This window comes from Syngnathoides biaculeatus, chromosome 9, assembly GCF_019802595.1.
Source record: "Syngnathoides biaculeatus isolate LvHL_M chromosome 9, ASM1980259v1, whole genome shotgun sequence".
Taxonomy (NCBI): domain Eukaryota; kingdom Metazoa; phylum Chordata; class Actinopteri; order Syngnathiformes; family Syngnathidae; genus Syngnathoides; species Syngnathoides biaculeatus.
Genome location: NC_084648.1, coordinates 16,157,506 through 16,182,852, shown reverse-complemented (window position 1 = coordinate 16,182,852; position 25,347 = coordinate 16,157,506). Strand labels below are relative to the sequence as shown.

At 44.0% G+C, this 25,347-nt stretch overlaps 2 protein-coding genes across 3 annotated transcripts in view; both read left to right on the top strand.

Annotated features, from left to right (window-relative positions):
• The window catches only part of tbck (TBC1 domain containing kinase), a 36,480-nt gene extending 28,288 nt beyond the window's left edge, over positions 1-8,192 (top strand). Inside the window, exons 23-26 of the mRNA XM_061829179.1 lie at positions 1,691-1,863; positions 3,569-3,729; positions 4,231-4,393; positions 5,792-8,192. Coding sequence (XP_061685163.1) covers positions 1,691-1,863; positions 3,569-3,729; positions 4,231-4,393; positions 5,792-5,902 — 608 coding nt within the window. The 3' untranslated portion in view covers positions 5,903-8,192. The remainder of the gene's footprint in view (positions 1-1,690; positions 1,864-3,568; positions 3,730-4,230; positions 4,394-5,791) is intronic.
• A 135-nt stretch (positions 8,193-8,327) lies between these two features.
• LOC133505751 (polyunsaturated fatty acid lipoxygenase ALOX15B-like) lies at positions 8,328-19,123 on the top strand. 2 transcript variants are annotated; one of them, XM_061829181.1, is made up of 15 exons: positions 8,328-9,559; positions 10,536-10,767; positions 11,452-11,656; positions 11,745-11,826; positions 11,930-12,052; positions 12,278-12,381; positions 12,539-12,705; positions 12,848-12,991; positions 14,668-14,871; positions 14,968-15,054; positions 15,130-15,299; positions 16,461-16,582; positions 16,680-16,780; positions 16,852-17,022; positions 18,318-19,123. In XM_061829181.1, the coding sequence occupies exons 2-15, from the start codon at positions 10,627-10,629 to the stop codon at positions 18,495-18,497; spliced, it is 2,001 nt and encodes a 666-aa protein (XP_061685165.1). In that variant the 5' UTR covers positions 8,328-9,559; positions 10,536-10,626; the 3' UTR covers positions 18,498-19,123. The 2 variants fall into 2 exon arrangements, with proteins under 2 accessions (XP_061685165.1, XP_061685164.1); XM_061829180.1 differs by having other exon boundaries at positions 8,328-9,689; positions 10,485-10,767.
• The last annotated feature ends 6,224 nt before the right edge of the window (positions 19,124-25,347 follow it).

Genomic DNA, 25,347 nt, shown 5'->3' with positions numbered 1-25,347 from the left:
CACTCAAAGCGAGAACCTGAGTGTTAGATTTATTATTTTATCATTTGTTGATATCATCCTTGGCCGAATCATTCTCTTTGCGAGTGGGTGTGTGACCTGAGTGTGACCCGAAGTGTGACCCAGCCACATCTGGGTGGGGGGATGATGCACCCCCTTGCTGACTTCAAAGCAGATACTCCTCAAAAACCATTGTTATAAATGATTATCTTAGTATTTGTCTTCGTGTTGGTCAGTTCTGCTTCCTGTCGTCTCTTCATTGCCACCGTCTCTAATCCGTACATCGTAGCCAGCCTCACCACTGTTTTATAAACATTGCTCTAGACTCTTCTGTCACATAGAACACCAGACACCTTCCGCCATCTGTTCCACCCCACTTGGACCCGTTTCTTCACTTCCTTACCACACTCACCCTTTTCTTTGGTCTTCCTCTCGCTCTTTTGCCTGGCAGCTCCATCCTCAGACTCTCTCGCCTCTGAACATGTCCAAACCATCGGAGTCTGCTCTCTCAGACCTTGTCTCCAAAACATCCAACTTTGGCTGTCCCTCTAATCAGCTCATTTCTAACCCTATCCAACCTGTTCACTCCGAGCGAGAACCTCAACATCTTCCTTTCTGCTACCTCCAGTTCCGCTTCCTGTTGTTTCTTCAGTGCCACCGTCTGTAATCCGTACATCATGGCCGGCCTCACCACTGTTTTATAGACTTTGCCCTTCATCCTAGCGGAGACTCTTCTGTCACAAAACACACCGGACACCTTCCGCCATCTGTTCCACCCCACTTGAACCCGTTTTTTCACTTCCTTACCACACTCACCGTTGCTCTGGATTGCTGACCCCAAGTATTTGAAGTCGTCCACCCTCGCTATCTTTTCTCCCTGTAGCCTCACTCTTCCCCCTCCACCTTTTTCATTCACACACATATATTCTGTTTTACTTCGGCTAATCTTTATTCCTCTCCTTTCCAGTGCACGACTCCATCTGTGCTGAATGTATGTACTGTCATAGACAATCCAAATATATCCCACAGATATCCTATTTTTCAGAATCAGAACACACGAGGAATTTTTCTCCGGCTGTCAGTGCTGCCCTGGTATGACATTCAGAACAAAGAACGAGGAACTGTATGTACTGTATGTATGTGTGTGTGTGTGTGTGTGGGGGGGGGGGGGGGGGGGCAGCCACTTCTACCATGGACCCATACATATAAAAACCTTGTGTTACTGGGCAGCTTTTGTCTCGTGTGCGGCAGATCCCTAGATAAGACCCGGACGTCTGTACTCCACATTCCTTTGTAATAAATCCATTTGCTGTTAACTTTTTCTCATCATTGGTCATATCTTTCTCGATTTGTGAACACGCGCAGGGTCCAAACTCGCAAATCCCTACAGTATTTATGACTTTTTGCCCGAATTCAAAAATCAAGGTCAAAATGGTGTTGGGCATTGATGAAGTCGCTGAGGCATGGTATTACATCTTAAATATAAAGTTCTGGTGTGCAACGTATTTGGGGGACTGACTCCTGGAGTTAGGTTCTCTCATTTGATTTGTGACTATATTACTTCTACCAAGGAGGAGCTTTTTTATGGTTGTTAGGAAAGTACCAGAGACGTTTTGAGGTTTTGCGACCTTGTCATCACAGCTCAATGACTTGTTGGTTTATTTGTTGTTGTTGTTGTTGTCTCCCCCTCTAGAAATTGACATTGAACGCTGTGTCCGTGAATCCATCAACCTGTTTTTCTGGACACCAAAAAGTGCCACATACAGACAACACGCGCAGCCACCGAAAGTCTCCGGTGACAACGGCTTTGAAAAAAACGCAACGTACTACACGTCCGACGACCAGGATTTCCCCAAGTCGGACCTAGTGAGTGTAATAACGCATACCGGTATTGCAATTTATAATGCAGAAATTATGACCTCACATACACTGAGGTCTTCTGTCTTCTCTTTTTTTTTTTTTTTGCTGTTTCTCCACTTTGTTAAAAATACCCAGTCAAAGCTACCTGGCCTTGTGTGGATAAGTCATGACTCCCCTAAACCTAATAACTTGTAGGACCACCTTCAGCTGGAATAACTGAAACCTTGCCTTATTTTTACCCCTAACAATGCAGAATTGCTTTAAGCACTGCTGGGTTTTTGAGTCCGAACAGACTTTTCAAGGTCATGCCAAAGCATTTCAATCAGATCCACATCCAAACTTTGACTAGGCCACTCCAAAACCTTCATTTAGTTTTTTTGTTTAGCCATTAAAAAATGGACTTGCTGGTGTTTTTCAGCGAATCGTCCTAATGCAGAACCCAAGGAAACCTCAGAGGTCACAAACCGATGACTGAACATGATTTTTTTTGGGGGGGGGGGAGCATAATTAATGGTTCCAATCACAGCAAGCTGTCCAGGTCCAGATGGAGACAAGCAGCCCCAGAACATCACACTACCACCACCATTTTTGACTGTTGGAATTCTGTTTTTTCTGAAATGCTGTGTTCCAGCTATGTAAGATGTAATGAGACACACTTTTCAAAAAGTTCAACTTCCGTCTTGTCTGTCCACAGAATGTTTTCCCGCAACTTGGGAATCATGTGGATGTTTTTCTTTTTAATTATTCGCAAAAGTGTGATGGATTTTTTTTTTTTGTCAAGAAACTTCGCCACGGATGCAATTATCTTCCTCGTCGTTGAGTTATTAACACGGATCTTTATTGAGGCATGGATTTTGTCCTTGCATTTATAAGGTTCACCACTTCTCTACGTTTTCTCCATTTGAGGGTCACGGCTCCCCCCGTGCTTTGCTGGAATCCTAAAGCTTTAGAAATGACTCTGTAGTTCTTTCTAGACTGATAGATGTCAAATTTGTTTAATTGAATTTCAGTGTTCTAAGTTAAATTTCTTTGGCTTGTCCCTTTTTGTTGCTGCTTTTTAAGATCTTTTGACCCATGTTTTTGCCAAACAAGTTCTGTTAAAATCATTGAACAGGTCCAGAACTAATCAAGCCAGGGTGTGGTCAGTAAAAATAAAACCAAAAATGTAACTACCCGCAGTTAACCCCCCCACCAACAGGTGATTTGTTAAAACAAGAACATATTTTCATACATGGAAAGCTAGCTTTGAATAGTTTTTTCCCCCTTAAGTAAAAATCATGATAGAAAATGCATTTTGCTTGACTTCAGCAAAAATATAAAAATTAGAGAAGGGGGTGAATACTTTTTTTTCACAGTGGGGTAATAATAAATTGTTTTTATAAATGCATTTGGAAAGTCAATTACAGTGCATAAAAGCAATTGAACTGAAGGAGGAGTTTTTTTTTTAATCTTCTAAGGTCATCCATCCATCTATTTTCTTAGCCGGTTATCCCCACAAGGGTCGCGGGAGTGCTGGAGCCTATCCCAGCTGTCAACGGGCAGGAGGCGGGGTACACCCTGAACTGGTTGCCAGCCTATCGCAGGGCACATAGAGACAATTTAGATTGTCTAATTAATGTTGCATATTTTTGGGGAATGTGGGAGGAAACCGGAGTTCCCGGAGAAAACCCACCCAGGCACGGGGAGAACATATCACCGATTTCTCTTGCAGGCACGGGAGCCCCTCGCACTGTCGGAGCTGAAAGCTGAAGTGTCCCCCCGCATCTCGGCAGAGGACTTCATCGACCTGTGCGAGATGTCGTACGTCGCGAACAACCGGACCAAAGCCAGCAGGCCGCGAATTATTGCCGTCGACATTCGCAGCGCAGAGGAGTATCCTCACAAGGGCGTTTGTGAAATACACCCTTGATCGGTTTCCTCATAAAATGTCATCATCAGGAAATGGTGTGCGCAAGCTGAACTGGAGGATCCATTTTTATTTCCTCTTACCTCAGCTATCAGTTTTTTCCCCTTTATCTATCTTATCAGTTTTGGAAAAAATAGTTTGAACTATTAATATGTCCCCATTCCTGAGAGACATTGAAAAATATAGTTAGTCATATTTCAAACGTTTCTCTTTTTCCCCCTCCCCCACAGGACGCAAGCGTTAGGAGATTCACGTGGTTTTTCTTCTTCTCATTGTTACTCTCACAGAAAACTCGAATTACTGTTCTGATGATAGTTCTACCGTTTTGGAAACGGAATTATAACGCACTAGAACTTTCTGTTCCAGACCATGAAACAATGGGATGGATTTCACTTCAAGGAATTGAATTTGTATGACGGATGAAGTCCAGCAACGGTACCTGCGCTCTTTAACCTCACAGCCATCAGCTTCAACAGAGGCCACATGTCAGGCAGCGTCAACGTTCCCTTGGGCACGGCGTTCGGCGCCGACGACGAGGTGCTGCAGTGCCCGGCGGCGGGAAGCCTGCACAGCTACCGAGGACGGGTCGTCGTCGTCGTCGTCGGCCACGTCGTGAAAAGCGCTTCTGTGGTAATGAAAACGTTGTTTGAGGTGCATTCACAACCATATTTCCCCCCCGTCAAAAAAATTAATAAGTCAATACGGCATATTATACAGACGCTAACCTTCAAAAAAAAAAAAAAAAAAGAAGGCATATGTGGAAGTAAAGTATGTTTTAAAACAGCCACAAATTTTAAAGCTTTTAAAGCTTCTAATTCACAAGTTTTCATAATATTTTTAAATACATATTTAAAAATGCCACAATTTATCTACTCCTGTAGTGTGTCTTAAGTAGTTAGACACACTCTGATGCAACCTAGTGTTTAATTCTGACACTGGCAGATAACGTGTTCACTCATGTTGCAAGATAACGAAAAAATTAGCCAATACCACAAAACCTGGAGAAGGGTGATAAGGAGACACAATCGAGTGAAGTGACCGGGGGAATATTATCCTATCGTTTCATTTTGAGCCATATTTAGATGATATGCGGATCACTTCTAACTAATAACAGACTCCCGGACACCATGTATAAACCACCGTGGTCGAAGCCCTCTGCGGCGTCGACTGGTATATCGACAGATTTAGCACCCCCGACTTAGGTATGTGGATCTTTTGCTACATTCTGAAAGAATTACACCCAACCCCCCCATCAACTATTGTTTTTTATTTTTTAGTAGCTGTATACGCACCCTACCTGTCATTTGGAACCCACAAAGCTCTCGTCCTTTGCACCCGTGCAATCCATTTTTCACGACGAACCAGGTCTTTTTGAAAATTATCAAGAGTGTTCAAGTGTCCGAGTGTTCGAACAATATCTAGCAATACAACGAGCCGGCATTTTGGCAAACACGAAGGAACAAAGAGCTACCTTCCCGGAGGTAAAACTAATCGAAACAAACGAGTCCACTTGAGGGTGGTCCTGCCATTTACATCACTTCCTGCTTCTTCTCGAAATCCCTCGAGAGGAATTTCATGGCGGGAGTGACAAAAAGCCATATACGTCAAAATCATGTTGTGTGATGAAAAAACAGATGGGTCCATGCCGGCTGCTTTTTTTTTCCCCATTAATAACGTACTAAAAATCATGTATTTCATGACAGTGGAGCTCTAAATATCACCAAGTTGTAGACGTTGCGCTCTCTTCTAAGTTCTTGGGTAGAATCCCTTTAAGTGCATGTGAGTTTGGCTCAGACCATACGCAAAAAAACGTGAAGGGTTCCAAAAACAATGTTAGTCCATAAGACGTTAAATCAATTGAGCGTTATGTGAACAGTGTCAATAAATTTGATGTAGTTTTGAAATCATCAGCATTTCTGTGACATTTCATGTACCAAGACCTTTTTTTTTCCCCTTCATTTGTTGCGACCGCGCATAATGCAAATGTGTATCGTTTTTCAAACCTTCCATCTTTCTGTTTCCTTCTAGTTCGCTGCACACCTTGTCAAGGTCAACTTCCCATGGGTTTGCATCCTGGACGGAGGGATCAATAAGCTGAAGCCCACGGGACTCCTGACGGTCCCTTCCCCTCAGATCTGAGCCGCGAGCCGTTTGGGAGGGACGGTGTACATATTTGAAGTTGTTTGTTTTGATAGCGACGCGAATAAAATCCGGATCCACCCTGATAACGTAGTTACGTACGTAGCTCGGCAGTGAAAATGAAACGAAGATTCAGTGGAACTCCTGTCAAATGAGATACGGTAGTAGTGGATTTGCAAAGTATCCATCCGTCCATTTTCTTAGCTGCTTATCCTCACAAGGGTCACGGGGAACGCTGGAGCCTATCCCAGCTGTCAACAGGCAGGAGGCGGGGTACACCCTGAGCTGGTTGCCAGCCAATCGCTGGGCACATCGAGAACAACAGCCGCAGTCACAATCGCACTTACAGGCAATTTAGAGTGTCCAATTATTGTTGCATGTTTTTGGGATGTGGGAGGAAACCGGAGTGCCCGGAGAAAACTCCACACAGGTGGGTCTGGGATTGAACCCCGGGACCTCAGAACGGTGAGGCCAACGCTTCACCAGCGGGTCCACCGTGCCGCCGCAATTTAGAGAGTCCAATGAATCATGCGTGTTTTTGGGATCTGGGAGGAAACCGGAGTGCCTGGAGAAAACCCATGCAGGCATGGGGGAGAACATGCAAGCTCCACACAGGAGGGCTGGGATTGAACCCCGGGACCTCAGAACGGTGAGGCCAACGCTTCACCAGCGGGTCCACCGTGCCGCCGCAATTTAGAGAGTCCAATGAATCATGCGTGTTTTTGGGATCTGGGAGGAAACCGGAGTGCCTGGAGAAAACCCACGCAGGCATGGGGGAGAACATGCAAGCTCCACACAGGGAGGGCTGGGATTGAACCCAGGTCCTCAGAAGTGTGAGGCCAATGCTTTACCAGCTGATCCACCGCGCCGCCTATTTGCTTACTAACGGAAACCAAATTGTGATCATGACATGAAGTCATGATGAACTGAATTTTCTATTCACAAACAGTAAAATTCTGCATATTTTGTATCTTGTAGTGGCAAAAGATTTCATTATATCTTAATAATTCTAACACGGCAATTGAGGTCTGCAAATTTCAAAAAACTAAATTGTAAATGTCCCAATAAAGTGGTGACGAAAGGTGCGAGGCAAAGTTCAAGGGTGAAATATTTGCTTCGAGGTCATTCTTTCCTCGTGTTTTGGGTATTTTGGGGAAAATACACCTTTGAAGTAACAAAAACCCCAGAGTTTATACCATTATGTATCACGAATGCACATCGAGAAACTTGAGCCCAGTAAAAATGTACTCCCAACAGTTTTTAACATCTGGCTGTAGTGTTGGAGGAAATTTATGACCACAGAACAAAAAAATGTTCTCCTCGTAAGAATTCAGAAAAATGCCTTGCGTTAAAATATTTTTTTATTAATCGATCAAAATGCTATTTCTATAGCACTTGTAATGCATGTGTAATTACAACAGCTTGTCACTCATCCTGAGGTGGCCACGCTGTCTAATGGATGCCAGCTCACACTGCGCAAATCTCACTCCTCAGAACCTTAAAGAGGGTCCTGCCGGGAAAACTGCTCGCCCCGACTTTTAGCTTGGCAGTTGGCGTACTTGGCTCGCGATGGGTGAGGTGGCGGGACCACGTGTTCGAAACCAGATGTGGTCGAACTGAGCTGGATCGCTATTGTTATACGTTCCTGATCATGTTCGATGTCCTTTTCTTTGCATCCACCTTCAATCACTTCGGTGATTGAGGCCTGGCTATTTGTTTATTCCTTTATTTTTTAACCGACACTCCGGTGGAAACATTTCCTTGTGCACGTGGTGCACCAATGACACAAAAAAACCTCAATTTCATTTAAGTTTTGTAGCCATCTCGCTAAACTTCTAACCTCCTGGCAGTAGTCACTGAAATTGTCTCGGCAGGGAACTTCGGACCCTCTGACTAAAGGGACCACAAGCTTCTCCCCTCCACAGTTAGGCCCAGAAGTGTTTGGACCATGCCAATAAATAATGCGTTTTAGTCATTTTGCCTTGATACACCACCAGCAGCCCAGTCGATATATGGCAGTACCGTATCGGTAGCAGAAATATTTGTTTGGCACAAGGGCAAAGAATCAAACTCTGGCTCTGTTGGAGCCTGAGGATGATATCAAACGAAGTGGGACGAGGAAGGAAGGCTCTCACTTACTGAGATTGTCAAGGGCTTCGATCCAGGTGAGGCGATGGCAGAATATGTGGTGAAACCGACGAGGAGTCCAAAATCAGGAAAACGACTAGCGAGGGTAGGAAAGAAAAAAAAAAAAGATTAATCGGGAACAGAAAGGGGCTGAGACAGGAAAATAAGTTTGAGAAAGAAAGTTGCAAAACCTTGGTCATCTTCAGCAGCAAACCTCAAACAGTAGGAGGGGGGGGGTTCTCAGATGGAAGGGGACCTTTAAACAATGTTTGCATGGTGTGAAAATAGAAGTTGGAATATCTCGAGAATTTAGAAATGTGAATCGAGCGACGTCGCTAAAAAAAATTGCTAGTTACTTATGGCCCCGTCACACCATGACGTTCTGGTCAGCGTTTGAGGAAACGTCGCCCACGGTCGCCGGGATAGCGCCACAAGAGCGTTGTTTGAACGCTAGCGAAGGTCAATGATCGCTGGGAATCGGCGGAGAACGCCGGTCCGGGGGGGAAAAAAAAGTTTTGAACGTGCACAAAAGTTCTCACCGAGAACAGCGTTCATCAACGTTTAATTTTAAACGCTGCGGAACGTTAGTGGAACGTTTTACTAACGTTCGCCGAGCGTTGCACGCGTTTGGCTATCGTTAGTCAGTCGTTACTGTAGCGTTACTTGGTTTTTACATAATCGTTTGCTTTGCAGTGAACGTCTCACTGGCGACCTGTCAACGACCACCGAACAATCCCGTAGCGCACTGAGCGTGTAACTAAAGTCAAACGAACGTCCTTTGGCGTCCATTGAGCGTCATTCGAGCGCTAGTTGCTGAAGTCCGCACCCCCACCTTTTTTTTCGTCTAGGCGGCATGATGCTGACTGTTCAAACTCACGAGAACAACTGAAGCGACGATGAACTTTTCAAGGTTTTCGTTCCCGTTTCACTGTAAAAATGACACGCCAGCAAAACGCTATTCTGTCGTTATTCACCCGTTTAGTCACACGCTCGACACGCTCGTCTAACGTTGACAAATCGCTCGTCGCGCGCCAGTGACACGTTAGCACACGCTAATGGTTTTTAGGGGTATCTTATTTGGTCGCTGCTACACGCTTCTCCTGCGTTAGACGCACGTTAATCACACACCAGACGTGTCATCCTCATTTGAGAACGCTGAAAAATAGAACGATTGAAATGTTCAGAGAACATTGACCAGAACATCATGGTGTGACGGAGCCTTTAGCGACAACTGAGTTATATAAGTTTTTAGCGATTATTACAAGGCCCAGGCCCGATACCTGATAGCTGGCTCACTAGCTTGTGGCTCGCGCCTCACGTCACATCATGGAAAGCCCAACAACAGCCAAGTGGGGTGTATAGAGCTCGTGCGCCTACTTCATAAAATCACGTGACTTTTGTTTACGTCGCCATATTGCCGGTCTAGCAAAGCATTTTTAAATGCAAAGTCGGTTGGAGAGGACACGAAAATACGACGCCCAGAGTCTTGTCCGATACCGTTAGACATTTAGAAGGTAAAAATAAACAAAGGTACGTGGAAAATTTAAATAAAGCATAGAGGACCCGTATTTAATGCCAAAGTCGATGTTTTTGGCGATAAGAAATTGGAGTGCTAATTCTCTTCTGCTTGTCTTGGAAACTGGATCTACGCGCGGATATGGTGAGTTAAGTCGTCGAGATTTACACGGAAAAGTTTGAAAGTGTATAAAAGTCTGGACGCATACAAATACTTAGTTGCTGGATCTGTTCTCAATCAGGAATAAATCCCACGCGTTAAACCTATTGCGGCCACACTTAACCTCCGTAAACCTCTGCGACAGACCGGTGATGACAACTTGCAATAACTGCAATACAGTACCAAACAACAACGACAATATTACCAATGGTGATATCACGATGGAACACTTGTGTCATACACAGATATGAAAACAAAAACAAAAAAAAAACAGTTACTAGATATGTGGGTGGAGAAGAATAATGAGACTTAGCTTCTATTTACACTGATGGAAAACTTTTCAAAAAATATCTACAAATTGGACATCACTATGAAACCGATTTTATTTCTTTGTTGACTTCACAAAATAAAACGCAGTACATTTTTCTCCACGCAAGAATGGAAATGACCTACATTGATGGGTCATTCTTTTTGTTATATATCACTTGCTTTCTAATTTGTCAAATAAAAACTCATCTAAACCAAAAATAAAATTGCATTTGACGTCGTCCATGTCCATTTTCCAAGCCTCTTATCCTCACAAGGGCCGTGGGAGTGCTGGAGCTCATCCCATGTAGCTTCAGGCGAAATCCAGACTACACCTTGTATTTTGATTCGACTTAATCATTCATTTATGCAAAAACTAATCCCTTTTAACCAGACTCACTTCAACTATATCTGGAAAATACTTCAACTGATAAATTGACTGTCGCAACATTGCACCCATTATTGCTTATCCAGGCCTGTCTGATGAAAAACCTGCCAATGGTACCTTCCCACGCCTATCGACAGAAAATATTAAGCTCCTGGGACCGGTTGTTCTCTCGTTGAAAGAAGAAGAAGAAGACAAGTGATTAGTATTCGTCATCATCCCGAAATAAGAATGGTTGACTACAAGGTAACCGTCCACACCGGTAGGCGTCTCAAGGCCGCCACGTTGAACAACGTGCGCATTAAGCTGGTGGGAACGGATGGCGAGAGTGAGCGCACGGAGCTGAAGTCTTTGGTCATCTTAAGAGGATCAGTAAGTCGTGCTTTTTCCAGCTTTCCAGCTTTTAATCGAGAGACACTTCTGCCGCTCGAATTTTTTGGAAGCCACTTTGCACTTTGTGCGTTGTGGTTTTAAACAGCGAGGTCAAGGGGCGGCGGGTAGCCCCAAAGGATCACACGAGTAGCCCATTGGTTCTTTCAAAAAATATTTAAAAAAATAATAATTTAAAAAAAAAAAAAAAAAACATCACCAGGGATGAGACATAACCATTTCCTAGGAATGTTCAAAAGTGATTGAAAATGTAAGAAAATAATTATAAGAAATCGTTAACAGTGTACTGTATTTGGTCGACTCATTTCAAAATTAGGTTTTATTTAAACTCAATCGCCAAATAAACAGCTTTTTTTTTTTTTCATTCAATTTCAAACTTCAGCCATGATTTCAGTGAAATTATTGAATGTAAAATCTGAAATGAGGGTCTACAAAGTTAAGAAGGGGGGCAGCATATATACAGTGGAACCGAGATTTAATGGACCTGGAACCAGCGGATTTTAAAGTCAATGGACAGAACGGAATGCCGATATGTCACGGACTGGAATTGGGCACTTTTATGTACTTGTACTACAGGTACCAGAGAAAATAACACCGCTGACCTAAAAACCAAGCACAATGTGAATATAAGATTTCAACTAACCAAATTTCCTGTCACTTTTGCAGGTGTGTAATTACACGGTATCCTGTCCAAAATCTCTCGGGGAGTTGGTCCTGATAGAACTAGACAAAAAACATGTCTTGCCTTTGCCCGACGACGCTTGGTTCCCTGACAAGGTGGAAATCAAATCCCCCGAGCGAGACGTTTACACCTTTCCCATCTACTCCTGGATCAGTGACCGGAAGGTTCACCGCTACAGAGAGGGCAAAGGTAGCTCGATTTGTGCATTTTGTCTGCAGTTGTGTACTTGACCGTATGTCACAAATACTCCTCATGAATTATGTTTTTTCGCTGAAAGCTCTGAGGATCTTTGATGACACCAACCCTCTTGGTCAATCTGCGAGGGAGCAGGAGCTGATCCAGCGAAGCAAAGACTACGAGTGAGTTCACAGTGTGTACCGTTATCCCCACTGTATATCATTTTTATTTTTAATATGAAGCCATTCTGTATGAGCCCATGTTAACCTTTAAACTTCCCAAAAGATGGGATTTCTATCATCCAGGTTTGCCCTACACCATAAAGTCAGATGATCCTTTCAGCTTGCCGGATGAGGTCAAGTTCTCCTTCACCAAGGCTGCACAGTTTATATTTACAGGAGCTATAGGGTAAGCACCCCCCCCCCCCACCACCACTACCAAATTACAGTATGACGGGAAAAATGTGCTCAGAGTTCATGCTACTCCTTTGTTGCAACAGTAGTCAAAGTTAATCCTTTTTGTGAGCTGAGGCTCACATGTGACGTAATGCATCGTGGAGGTTTTTCACTTTTGAGGTTCCACATTGCTAATATTTCTTGTGGGAAAAAAAAAGGTGTTTGTATTGTTTTCCAGTTTGGCTGAGCTCAAGCTAAAAGGGTTGGTTGACAACAAGGAAAACTGGGAAAATCTTGACGACATCAATCGTGTTTTCCTTAACAAAGATACTCCCTTATCAGGTACAAAGGCCTTATGGTTCCTCCGTCCTCATAAAGGGCTTGTTTAAGTGTTGTTTGTCAAATATTTTTGGGCGTTTATCCAAAATAATTCCACCTATAACTAATTATTTCTACTATTATTGACCTATGAGTGCTTACCTTGAACATTTTGGGTCAGATTACGTCCAGGAGCACTGGACGGAAGATGGATTATTTGCGTCCCAGTTTCTAAATGGAGTCAATCCCACCTTGATTCGACGTTGCAAAACTCTACCCCAAAATTTCCCTGTGACTGATGACATGGTCTCCATTCCGAATGGATCAAGCTTGTCGAAGGAGTTGGAGGTAACGGTTTCATTCAGAACTTCCTCACAGTGGACATTTGAATATATGGAACACAAAGAAGAATTTTGTCAATGACGCAGCAACTTGGTATGTACAGTATTATTTACAATGCTAGCAACCACATTTGTTTGGCCTCACACAGAAAGGCAACATATACCTGTGCGACTACAAGAACCTGGACGGCATGCCGGCCAACACCATTGAAGGGATACAGCAGTACTTGATGGCGCCCCTTGTCTTGCTTCATAAAAGACCCGACGACAAGCTGATGCCGATTGCCATTCAGGTGACATTCGTTTAATCCAATGTACAGGAAAATCTTTTTCGTAGTGAATGTCCAATAAGCCTGATGTTAAAGCAGAGGTAGAGAAATTCTGAGAAATTATTTCAGAGCTGCCTTTGGCAAAAGTGGGAACTTGTTAATAGCTCATTTGCTCTATGAAGGATTCATCCCTGACCTCCGTTGTGACATACTGCCGGGCCTCTGTGTTCTGGTTGTGGAAGCGTTTTTACTGCAAATTGTGCCTATGTGAGAAAGTCTGGGGATTCCCTGTGTTCTAAAGTGCTGCAACCTCACTTAAGGCGTGCTCCAGCCCAACAAGGGTGGCGTCTGTTCAGTGTTGTACATTTATTCCAAATAACACGGCACCTGATGGGCCACTCACAAGGGCCATTGAAGGCCTCTGCACCCTGAACCACAAGGAGGAGACTTTGGTGTGAACACATCAGCCTGGTCTGAGTGGTGAGAAAAGAAAACATTTGGTACGTTCAAAAACTTGGTGTTCTCTGTCCTGGTTTCGAGAGCTGTGTTTGCAGCTGTTCTTACATTGTCTGGATGTTGTTGTAGTCACTGCTTAAGGACATTACTTAACCAACTTATAAGCACTGCCATTGCCCTGACAAATTCAAAATTGGCAGAAAAATATCCACAATTGGCACAGCAAGGTAATGACGGTGATATTGTCGACCACGATGATGTTGACGTTATGACTTCTCTTCCAGGGCTGTTGTCTGATCCAGCAGATTACGAGAGATGAGTGCTATATTTTCCTCAGAGTGTAACTATGTTTGTTTTCACAAGTGTGATTCTGTAGAATCAAGCTAAAAGGATGATCTATTAGATTAGGATTTGTGCAAATGTAGAAAAAAAAAACGGCAAAATGTAGGAAAACTGGAATTGTAAAGACGACGATCGTACATTTGCTGCAATTAAGGATGCTTTGGTCTGCTCCAGATAGCCCCTTAACAAACGGAAGATAACACATAAGAACAAGAATGCCTTACCGTCAGCGCCTGTTGTCTGTCAAGAAATGATTGCAAACTTGAGCGGAGGATCATTGGAGAGTGCAGTAGTGAATTGTATGAGTCAGTTCCTCTCCTCTCGAACCGTTTTCACTTCTTTTTGTATCGTGTTTAATAAATGTCTAACCAGACAGTGCGGCAATCCCCGAACCCCGTGGTGTACACCAGAAGTAAACGGTGGCATCATGTTGAAGGAGTCCTATCAACTGTAACTAGCATACAGGGCTCCAATGCCGCTGTTATGAGTGGCAAAAATCTTCAAAGATGTATTGAGGTCAGGTAGAGGACTTTTAGTTTGGCAGACGGAGGTGGTGGTCCCAAGGGTATGGTGGATTTGTCGTCTGGTAGCCTGAAGAGCTTGTCTGTGCTTTTTGCAAATAGTGGGGTTATGATCATTAAATCATAATCTTCACCTTAACTTTCAATCTGCTGGCGTGGTGCACAACTGGGATAAGAATCAACACTGCTAAATCTGAGGCCATGGTTTTCAGCGGAAATGATCGAGTATCCTCAGTATCCGGGACAAAGTGGGGACATCTCAGAGTCGATCTCATGAAAGAATGAAGCATGAGACTCACAATGTTGATCTTGAATTAGAGTCGGCAAAAAAATGTCAAATGTCCATCTTTCATTTGATGAAATCTCCTCCTGCCCTCACAGCTGAAGCAGAATCCGGCTGACGACAACCCCATCTTTCTCCCAACTGACTCTGCATATGACTGGCTGATAGCTAAGATTTTTGTCAGAAGTGCCGATTTTTCAGAGCACCAGCTCAATGCGCACTTACTGCGCACTCACCTGCTGGCTGAGGTTTTTGCCGTCTCACTGCTGCGCAACCTGCCCATGGTGCATCCCCTGTACAAGGTAACTGGAGTTTAACCAATGTTTTTTTTAATCATCAAGATATCTATATTATATTCTTGAGATTTTGTTTCATGGGCTTCTCTTCGATCCCTTTAGCTCCTCATACCCCACACTCGCTACACTCTGCAGATCAATGAATTAGCTCGGAAAGACTTGATAGGACCAACTGGAGTCTTCACCGAGGTAAAAGCAAGCCTTTACTTTCATCGTGAGGCTTAAAATTATTTGTTTAACATCATGTCTTGGACTGTTCCTCAGTTTGCAGCTTCTGGTGGAGAGGCTTTGACGATGATCTTGGCGAGATCGCTGTCCTCAATCACCTTCAGGTCCCTTTGCATCGCTGATGACATTGTCGATCGCGACTTGCAGGATGTCCCCAACTTCTACTACAGAGATGATGGACTCCAACTTTGGAACATTATGTTTAAGTATGGCGTTTTGTGTGAAAAACTAAAAATACCTTTTTCTTCTTCCTTTCCTTTCGGCTTGTCCCGTTAGCGGTCACCACAGCATGTCATTTTTTTTCCATCTGAGCCTATCTGGTGCATCTTCCTCTCGAACACCCTCCGCCCTCACATCTTCCCTCACAATATCCATCAAACTTCTCTTTTGTCTTTTTCTCACTCTTTTGGCTGGCAGCTCCATCCTCAGCACCCTTCTACCAACATACTCACCCTCTCACCTCTGGACATGTCCAAACCATCGAAGTCTGCTCTCTCGAACCTTACGTCATAGTTAGTCATAGTTTTAACTATAGTCATAGTTCAACATTCAAGGTCCCTACACTCAGTGGTCGGGTCTGTGCATACCTATTCTTCTTCTTCTTCTTCTTCTGACGAATCCGCTTTCCTCCTCTTGTTTGTCTTTGGCCCACAGTAGCTGAATTTCCACCGATGCCCTGCAGGTTAACGGTGCCGGGCGTTGTTAACCCGGTCCACGACCGATCCAGTGTAGTATTCTTTAGATGAACGCTCATATTTGTTTGCCAACCCTTTCTGCCGGATGCCCCGTCTGACGCAATCCTCTCCATTTATCCGTGCTGGGGACCGGCCTCCAGATTGCACTGGCTTGTGCCCCCATAGGGCTGCGTAAAAAAATTGAAAAAAAAAACTAAAAATACCAATCTTTACAAATATTTCTGTGACTCGTAGGCCAAATCACATATTTTGGAAGATTTAGATGAATGTACAGATGTTGGGATTAACTTTCACTGTGTAAGTCACTATGGCACAAATGGTACTGTCCAAAACCTAAAATCGTAATTGTACTGCCCATTTATGTTATCCTCCATGAATCACAAAATAATCTATTAAACACAAGAAGTCAAAGACAACCCTAACCTAACGCTTGCAATGAGTCCAAATTTGGAATTGTCCAATAGAACTTCCCAATGGCTAATGAACGGATATTTACAAGGCCCGCCCACTAGGCTGTTTCAACAACAACTAGGACAGAGAAAGTCCCAACGCTGAGAAGCATCATCTTAAAATTAATATCAATAAATTTAATTACCCCAAATCGTGGAATCTTTCAGTATTAGTGGAAGTATTTTGCATGCATGGGAAATGATGCAAGTTGTCTCTCAAAAGATATGTGCAGGGAGTAATACAGTACTACTACAAGAGCGATGATGAGATCCAGCGAGACTCAGAACTGCAGACTTGGATTAAGGACATTTTTGAACGCGGATTCCTTTCCCAGACACAAACAGGTGATCTTACAGAACATGATGCAACAGTTTTTATCAACAGCAGCCACACATTGGTCAAACATGTCAGTGATACCTTGTTTTTGCCCCCCCCTCCTAGGAATCCCTCAGAGTTTCACCACTGTGCCTGACCTGGTCAAGTTTGTCACCATGGTGATGTTTACTTGTTCATGCCAACATGGAGCTGTAAACAACGGACAGGTGAATCCCCTGTGATTAACACGAGAGTTTCATTGCTTTACTTCTGGTCTCACCGCAAGGCTTCATTGCAGTACGACTACGGTGGCTGGATGCCCAACACCCCGGCAACCCTGCAGCGTCCTCCGCCAACAGAAAAGGGGACAACAAGCGAGGCCACTATGCTGGAGACTTTGCCCCCTATCAATGTGACAGCTCAGGGAATGGCCACAACCTGGCTGCTCAGCAAGGAGTCATCAGACTTTGTAAGTACATCAAACTTGACTTGACAAAATATTTCCTGGGGAAAAGACACGTCATGATCATCTGAGACTGGGTAGCTGTCCAAGTACGGTAGTAAAGCTCAGTCCACTCTCTCAAGGCACCTTCTGTAGCTCCCAGCTAGCTCGCTCAAAGAGTCACCACATATGTGTTAAGGGTCCACCTGAGATAAATGCCCGAGTCGCCTCAAGTGGTTTCTGGTTGTGAAGAATCAGAGACCCTGCTGGTTGACTGAACATTTCTAAGGGCGAGTCCAGGCTCCCTATTAAGGAAAGTCATTGTAGTGTATTTTATTTGGGATTGTCTTGTGAAATTTGCCACATCCAGCATTCTTTCACATGTGAACATGACTCACTTGTACTTAGACTCCTCCACCGGAGGCAGAACTTTGCCATTTACTTCGTACAAATCCACCCTTTGTTGACAGAGGACCTCCCACTTTGGATGTGGTAAATTTCACCCTAGAAGCTGAAAATCCTTTTTTCAAGAGCACGAGACCTCATTTGGTTGGGTGAAGTTGGACTCTTTTCCAGCTGACTTTGGGGGAAAGACAGGGTACACCCTAATCTGGTCATGAGCCAATCCCAAAATGGGCTATTTACAAACAGCCTTTTACACTCTACAGTTTTTGACAATTTAGTATCTCAAGGCTAACATGCACATTCTTGGAATCTGGGAGGAAGCTTCAGCAGCCAAGGGTTGAACCCCAAACTGCACAATTGTGAGGCATACCTACTAACTCCATCAGTAGATGTTAAAGATCACAGCTGGATGAAACCGTCAGAACGACATCACCCACAAACAGCAGAGATGAGATCTTTAAACCAACAAAATGGATACCCTCTACATCCATTCCATCCATCAATCTATTTTCCATCCCGCTTATCCTTACAAGGGTGAGCTGGAGGCCCTGCTAACTGACTTTGGGTGAGACATGGGATACATCCTAGGCTGGTCGCAATGAAATCACAGGTCACATATAGACAACCAACTATGAACACTCACATTCACGCCTATAGAAAAGTTCATCTTCAATGAACCTAACATGGAGGTTTCATGCAAGTGCAAACAAAGTTCTTACTCCATTTTTAAAGGGAATGAATGACTCGTGATGGCTGGCTCCATATTCCTAGGTAACGCAAGGGACACGGTCTGTTCCGAGCCTATAAAGTACTTGAGGACTGGTTGGGGAAACGCAATATCTTTCTGATCGTCTGCTCCAATGTCTGAAAGGGAATTGGTTGATATCAGACCTTGATACATTTTTTTGTCTTAACAGGTCCCTCTCGGAGACTACCCGGAAGACCATTACACTGAAGAGACTCCCCGCCAATTGCAAAAGGATTTTAAAGCCAAGGTTGACATGTTATCGATCGCGATCGGCAACAGAAACCAAGGTCTGGAAATCCCGTACACTTATCTCGATCCAAAGAAGGTCGAGAACAGTGTGGCCATCTAAACAATCAAAAAGGAAGAAGCCGTGAATCACAAATGTTTGTTTTCAGTGTATACAGTATTGATTGTTTGTGTTATTAGACATATTTGTTTTAAAAAGGGGAACCTTCACAGTTTGACTTTCAAGTTTTACAATTTTATCCAATTTCCCCGGCAAACTCAGAAAAACTGACTTGATGAATTCCTGGCCATAAGTCCTTGCCAACATAAAACCTGTATTAACTGTACAGGCACCGTTTTGTGTAACGTTACAAGAGTGATAATGAGCACACAAGTATAGAGAGATGATAATGAAACAAAATGAAAGCATTTTCGTGTTTGGTGTTTAGTGATTTGCTGTGGCGTCATTTAAAGTTTGTTCGAGGCCTATTCATGCAGAAATGTTTTCACTTCAAACTGCCTTTGACACGTGTCGCCTTTTTGCCAATGTGGATAAGATGCTCAACACGAGAGTCAGGAATAGACGGATACCCATTGTGACCGGCGGGGTGGAAAAGGTGAAAGTGTCTTAATGAAATATATTTTACTTACATTCTGCTCTGCGCTAACGTGACGATGGAACAGGCTAAGGGAGAGCCAAGTGTGCAAACCTCACTTATACTATTTACGCATGATGTGCAAATAAAAGTTTAAAATCTTACAAGCCTTTCGAAATGTGAGTTCATTCTTAAAGGTCAAGTGTCATCCTAATTCTAAAATAAGATATTGCCATGAAAAATACATATAACATTTTTCACTTCGCTGTCTATATGAAAAAATAAATATGAGCAAAGTTGCGGAAGTGTCATTTGACATCCAAGTGGTCAGCGTATTGGCTGCATCTCCTGCCCGTGACCTCACCCCGGACATTCGCCATTGAAAACACGCTACTATGGGACTCGCCCCTTCTGACACGGAAGCTCTTTTCGAAGAAGAGAACATCTCACAATCGAGTGAAGTGACCGGGGCAATATTACCCTATCGCTTCGAGCCATGTTTAGATGATATGTGGATCACTTCTAACTAACAACAGACTATCCACACCTATACAGTATACAGTACAGATACCTACCTGTCATTTGGAACCCACAAAGCTCTCGCCCTTTGCACCCTTGCAATCCATTTTTCACAACGAACCAGGTCTCTTGCAAACTTTTGAAGGGTAAATCCATCCTCCCGAGTGTTCAAGCAATGTCCAGCAAGCCTGCATTTTGGCTAACCCGAAGAAACAACGAGCTACCTTCCCGGAGGTCAAACTAATCGAAACAAACGAGTCCACTTGAGGGCGTTCCTGCCCCGTACGCCACTTCCTGCTTCTTCTCGAAAACAAATCCCTCGAGAGGATTTTCATTAATAACATACTAAAAATCATGCATTTCATGACAGCGGGCCTTTAAGTCAAAGCACAATTTTTGCCATAACGTCCGTGTGACGACGGAGCACAACAGTTGGGTCCCTTTAATGCGGTTTCCCCGTCATCCAATCAACTGACGCCACCCAGGCAAGAACAGAGGACGCGGCAATATTTCTTCTCATTCTTAAAATTCTTCGCATATCCCGTTTTAAGTCGACTTTTTGCACGTTCTTCGAATTTCATCTCAACTCAACAAAACAAACCTCTCTTAAATGAAGCGGGTGGATTGGCTGAGTGGGACTGTGATGGACTGGTTTTAAATCATGGCTTTGTTGCCCTTTCACACAGACTTACGTAGCCCAATAAAAGTGCTGATGGTTGTTTGTTATTGTTGTTTTTTTTTCCATTTTCAGATTTTGGCTTGACAATGGCGGCGGCAGACCTTGTCAAGGTGAACTTCCCGCGGGTTTGAATCCTGGCTGGGAAGGGATCACCAAATTGATACCTACCAAGATTTTGGGTTTAACTTTCCTCAGATCTAATCTGAGCTGTTGAACCAACGGGGAAAGCCTGAGAACATATTCAAGGTTATCTTTTTGACGGCGTCGATAAAAACGATCGGGACCCGGACCCACAAAAATGCCGTGCATGTCGCTACTGGTTTAGTCGACCCTTTTATGTTAAGTGACTACAGTAAAACAAATGGTGGGAATAGACACAAATACACAGTTAGAACTGCTCCCAAAGACATTTTGAGACCCCAACTCAGTGAGTTTCTGAACAATTAAAGCAAATAAAAAAAAGGTTTTCCATGTCTCTGGCTTTATCATTTTTTTTGTGTGATTCTCTTTCCCACTCTGAGCATTACAAGACGTTACAGCGACTGCTTGTAAATGCATTTTTTTTTCCCGTTTGTTTTTGTAGAATCAATTGTTTAATTTATTATTGATTTCAATTGTGAAATCATTTATTCGTTAGTCCACGACCAGAAATTGCTTGGGGCAGTCCAAATACTGGTTCCGACCAGAACTTATTTTCTTTTTCTTCTTTTTTTGGCTCGGTGGAGCTTCGAGGCAGAAATCCTACATTATGGTACTATTTATTAATCCTCCCCAGCACCGAGTACCGTAATTACCGGCCTACAGAGCGCACCTGATGACAAGCCTCACTGAGTACATTTGTAAAGGAAATACCATTTGGTACATACATCCGCCTCAAGGCTCCGTCACACCATGACGTTCTGGTCAACAATCTCTGAGCATTTCAATCGTTCTATTTTTCAGCGTTCTCAAACGCGGATGACACATCTGGCGTGTGATTAACGTGCGTCTAACGCATGACTTAACGTGTGTCTAACGCAGGAGAAGCGTGTAACAGCGACCAAATAAGATACCCCTAAAAACCATTAGCGTGTGCTAACGTGTCACTGGCGCGCGACGAGCCATTTGTCAACGTTAGACGAGCGTGTCGAGCGTGTGACTAAACGGGTGAATAACGACAGAATAGCGTTTTGCCGGCGTGTCATTTTTACAGTGGAACGGTAAACGAAAACGTTGGAAATTTCCATCGTCGCTTCAGTTGTTCTCGTGAGTTTGAACAGTCAGCATCCTGCCACCATGACGAAAAAAAGGTGGGGGTGCGGACTTCAGCAACTACCGCTGCAAGTAAGAATGCAACGCATCGGTTTATATACCCATATGCATTGGAAACGTTCGAATGACGCTCAATGGACGCCAAAGGACGTTCGTTTGACTTTAGTTACACGCTGTGCGCGCTACGGGATTGTTCGGTGGTCGTTGACAGGTCGCCAGTGAGTGCAAAGCAAACGAGTGACAACCAAGTAACGCTACAGTAACGACTGACTAACGATAGCCAAACGCGTGCAACGCTTGGCGAACGTTAGTAAAACGTTCCACGAACGTTCTGCAGCGTTTAAAATTAAACGATGAACGCTGGTCTCGGTGAGAACTTTTGTGCATGTTCAAAACTTTTTCTGGACCGGCGTTCTCCACCGATTCCCAGCGATCACTGACGTTCACTAGTGTTCAAACAACGCTCTTCTGGCGCTATCCCGGCGACCTTGGGCGACTACCAGCGTTTCCTCAAACGCTGACCAGAACGTCACGGTGTGACGGGGCCATTTGCTGTGTAAAACCTGCAAGTGGCCACATTAAAACTTTCCTTGAAACACGAGATATTTACAAAGAAAGATGGTACACGAAAAGAGTTTAACGCTAGCGCTAAAGCTGATACTAGCGCCGCGCTAACGCTAACAGTCCCGGTTCAAGTAAAAATTACCGGTAAATATCACTGAGACACGCCAGTAACACAGCGCTAACAGGGCCGGTAAAAGTCACTTCCTCGGCACATTTATTCCGCCGGTCTCACTCTTAACTTTTCCACTCGAGTGCCCCCTTGCGGCCTTAAGAAAAAAAAAAATGCACAAATTAGCCACAACAACACATACTCTGCAGGGTTGGAAGTGCGTGAAAAAAAAAATTGCGGCTTTTAAGACGGAAATTACGGTGAAATTATTGTGTGTATATGGATGAAAAGTTACCGAGTACGTGTGTGCAATCATTACAAAACCATCAGCGAGCTATCTTTTGGGTGCAGCTGGTGTCAATGGGTCTATTGCGTCAGAACTTGCTTCTTTTCCGTCCCGTCGATTGATCTCTGATCCGTGGGTGTCTGAAAGGTGTGTTAATTAGTGATGCTTCCCATAACCGTTGAATACCCGAATGTATTGTGCAACCATGGTTATATAAGTTGTTTTTCACTCACCTGTTTTTCACTCACTTGTTTTTCTGGTCAAGACGTCTGGACCGTTTCACTATCGTGTTCGCATGCATACCAAAGACGAACATTGTTGTGGGATGTCTTGACAGTTATGGCTGCGTAAGATGTTTCTCAGAGCCTGAAGGACACACTTAGGTGTCAATAGTAAACCAGGAAACAATCGTTGCGGCGCCAGGTGGGACGGGTAGGCCGCCCGCCCTTTCTCTCGCACGCAACTGAAAAGTATAATAGAGAGATGCAGAGTACAAACAGGTAGAGTCTGCTGCGGGTTTCGTACGGACGCCCAGCTGGTTGACAAGCGGACCTCTACCTGGGTGATCGGCTCTCCACCTTCTCGGCATAGGTAAGGGGCTCATATGATTGATTTCACGCAATGTCAACTGTGTTTTGAGAACTTGCATTTGGTCGAAATAGATATGGCAGTTAGTGAGGCTAAATAGCATTTGGGAACGTTGGTCTTTTGTTGAGTGTCGTCTTTGTCTCCTGAGCGCCGACCAGCACTGATCCTTTCAATAAAACAGTGTCACACAGCTATCACGCATTAAGGAAGAAGAATCTTTGTTGTGAGCATAAGCATATTTTTTTAGTTGCAAATGACTAATTAGTATGACATATATGATAACCAATGTACAATTATCCCTTCATTTCCCTCCCGCATCATCGCACAGAAGCTTCCTTTTGGATTTTATTCAGTGGATTCATATTTATAAGCAAACACGGTGACACTCCGAGGCTGGCAAAGGGAGTTTGTCTCCAAATGAATCTGAAAAAGAACCTGAAAAAGAGTTCTGATAGTGAGGTGTGATGGCCTCAACATAAGATGATGGTGATGTTCTCTACACCAGCATTACCGTCATCCGCCAATTGCAGCAGAGGATACATTTCGTTCAGGCTAGTGGTCGTAGGTGCAATACCTCTAGTTATAAGTCGGTTAAGCAGGGAATACAACAGCATCCACACAACATCAAGACCGCTGAAAAAAAATTGACACAGCGATTAGTACTGAGAACATCAGATTCTTATACTTAGCAAAGGTCTTATCCCGCCACTCTGACCACGTGGACGTCTCCACTCCGGAATGAGCCTTCATTTTTCCGGTTCAGGGTGCGGAAGCCTGTCACGGCCCTGGTGAGGGCGCTGTCAGGCGCAGTGTTCTTAGGGATCAGGATCCAAATCAGCTTGATCGACCAAGTGTGTAAAAAACTCACAAGGAATTTTTCTCCGGCTGTCGGTGCTGCCGTGGTGCAACATACAGAACAACAAAGCAACAAGAACAAAGAACAAGAGACCTTTCCATTTATAGGAACTGTTTGAGTCGTGGAAGATGCAAAATCTTCATTCAGTACAGGTAAGAGATTAACGTGTCAACGTCCCACTTTGTGTAAAGCTTGTACAGAGTCCCTTTACCTGTTGGCGGTTCCCGTTATAGACTAGTGCAATGACAGTTGTGCAAAGGCAGCAGGGCAAAGTGATGAATCGTGCGATAGTCTACAAAATATATTACAAATACTAATATTGATTGGACCAGCAGGATGTGAGTGAGTGTCGCAACAATGGCACAGGACGCAGCCTTCACCAAAGCTGCCCCTGACGCTGTCCAACTGTCTCGTGTCCACCGTCAAGACCTTCAAGTTCTTGGAAATTACATTCTCAAAGGACCTGAAGTGGGAGACAAACATCAAGTCCATCCTCAAAAAAGCCCGGCAAAGGATGTACTTCTTGGAGCTTCTGAGGAAGTACGAGCGGCCATCCAATCAGTACTATGTGCCTTCATCACAGTCTGGCTTTGGGCTGCCACAAAAAAAGGACAAATCGAAATAGCTGAACGGATTATCGGCACCACTCTGCCCACTATTGAGGACTTACACGCAACGCAAACTACATCCTGGCCACCAGCTCTTCCAGCTCCTTCTGTCCGGAAAGCGCTACAGATCAATGCAAGTTAAAACTAGCTGTCATTCGAACAGTTTTATCTGCCTGTGGCAATGAGGTCATTAAATTCTTGATCAGCAAATTTACCATTTTCCTACTTGTGAGGGATGAACGTACAACACTGGTCACCAAACATCGCATATACTCCAGTCTTTTCAGCCAGGAGCATATCCACCGCTATGCGGTTCTGGAACACCATGAGAGAGGTGGCTGCCAGTTGCTCCGGAATGGCCAAAAGCCTTCTTCCGTATAGTTACCAAGCTTCGTGTCGTTGTCAATCCTATCAACATTTTTATTTGGATTAATCCATATGAATATGGAGTCCCACCCTGCAGTTATTTGGTTAACTAACTTATACTCATATGGTACACCAAGAGGAACTCCAATTGCATCCATTTTAGGTGGGGTCTCTCTATCCTTCCAGGGCGCGCTAACATCGGTTTTTGGAGAAGACTTTCTTCTGTCACCAACGACAGCGCCGCCTCTTGTATATCCTTTCCTGTAGACGGAAGCACAGTAACAGGGAAAAGCAGTGACACCGATGTGCAAACACCCCTAGAATTCTTCAGAGTATCAAAAACTTGAATTTTACCACACCACAGTTGCTGAGATACTTTTGGGAACAGGGCACCAGTTAGAGTTGAGAGATCCCACTGGTCTTCCACCGCCAGTTACTTCGACACAAGTAAAGTTTGCATGCGCTACGTTTGTGGAAAATAATGGTTTTACAGGTACCGCTTTACCGGTTTGAGGGTTTGGTGTGCCACTGGATGCAAGCAAGGCCTTAGTG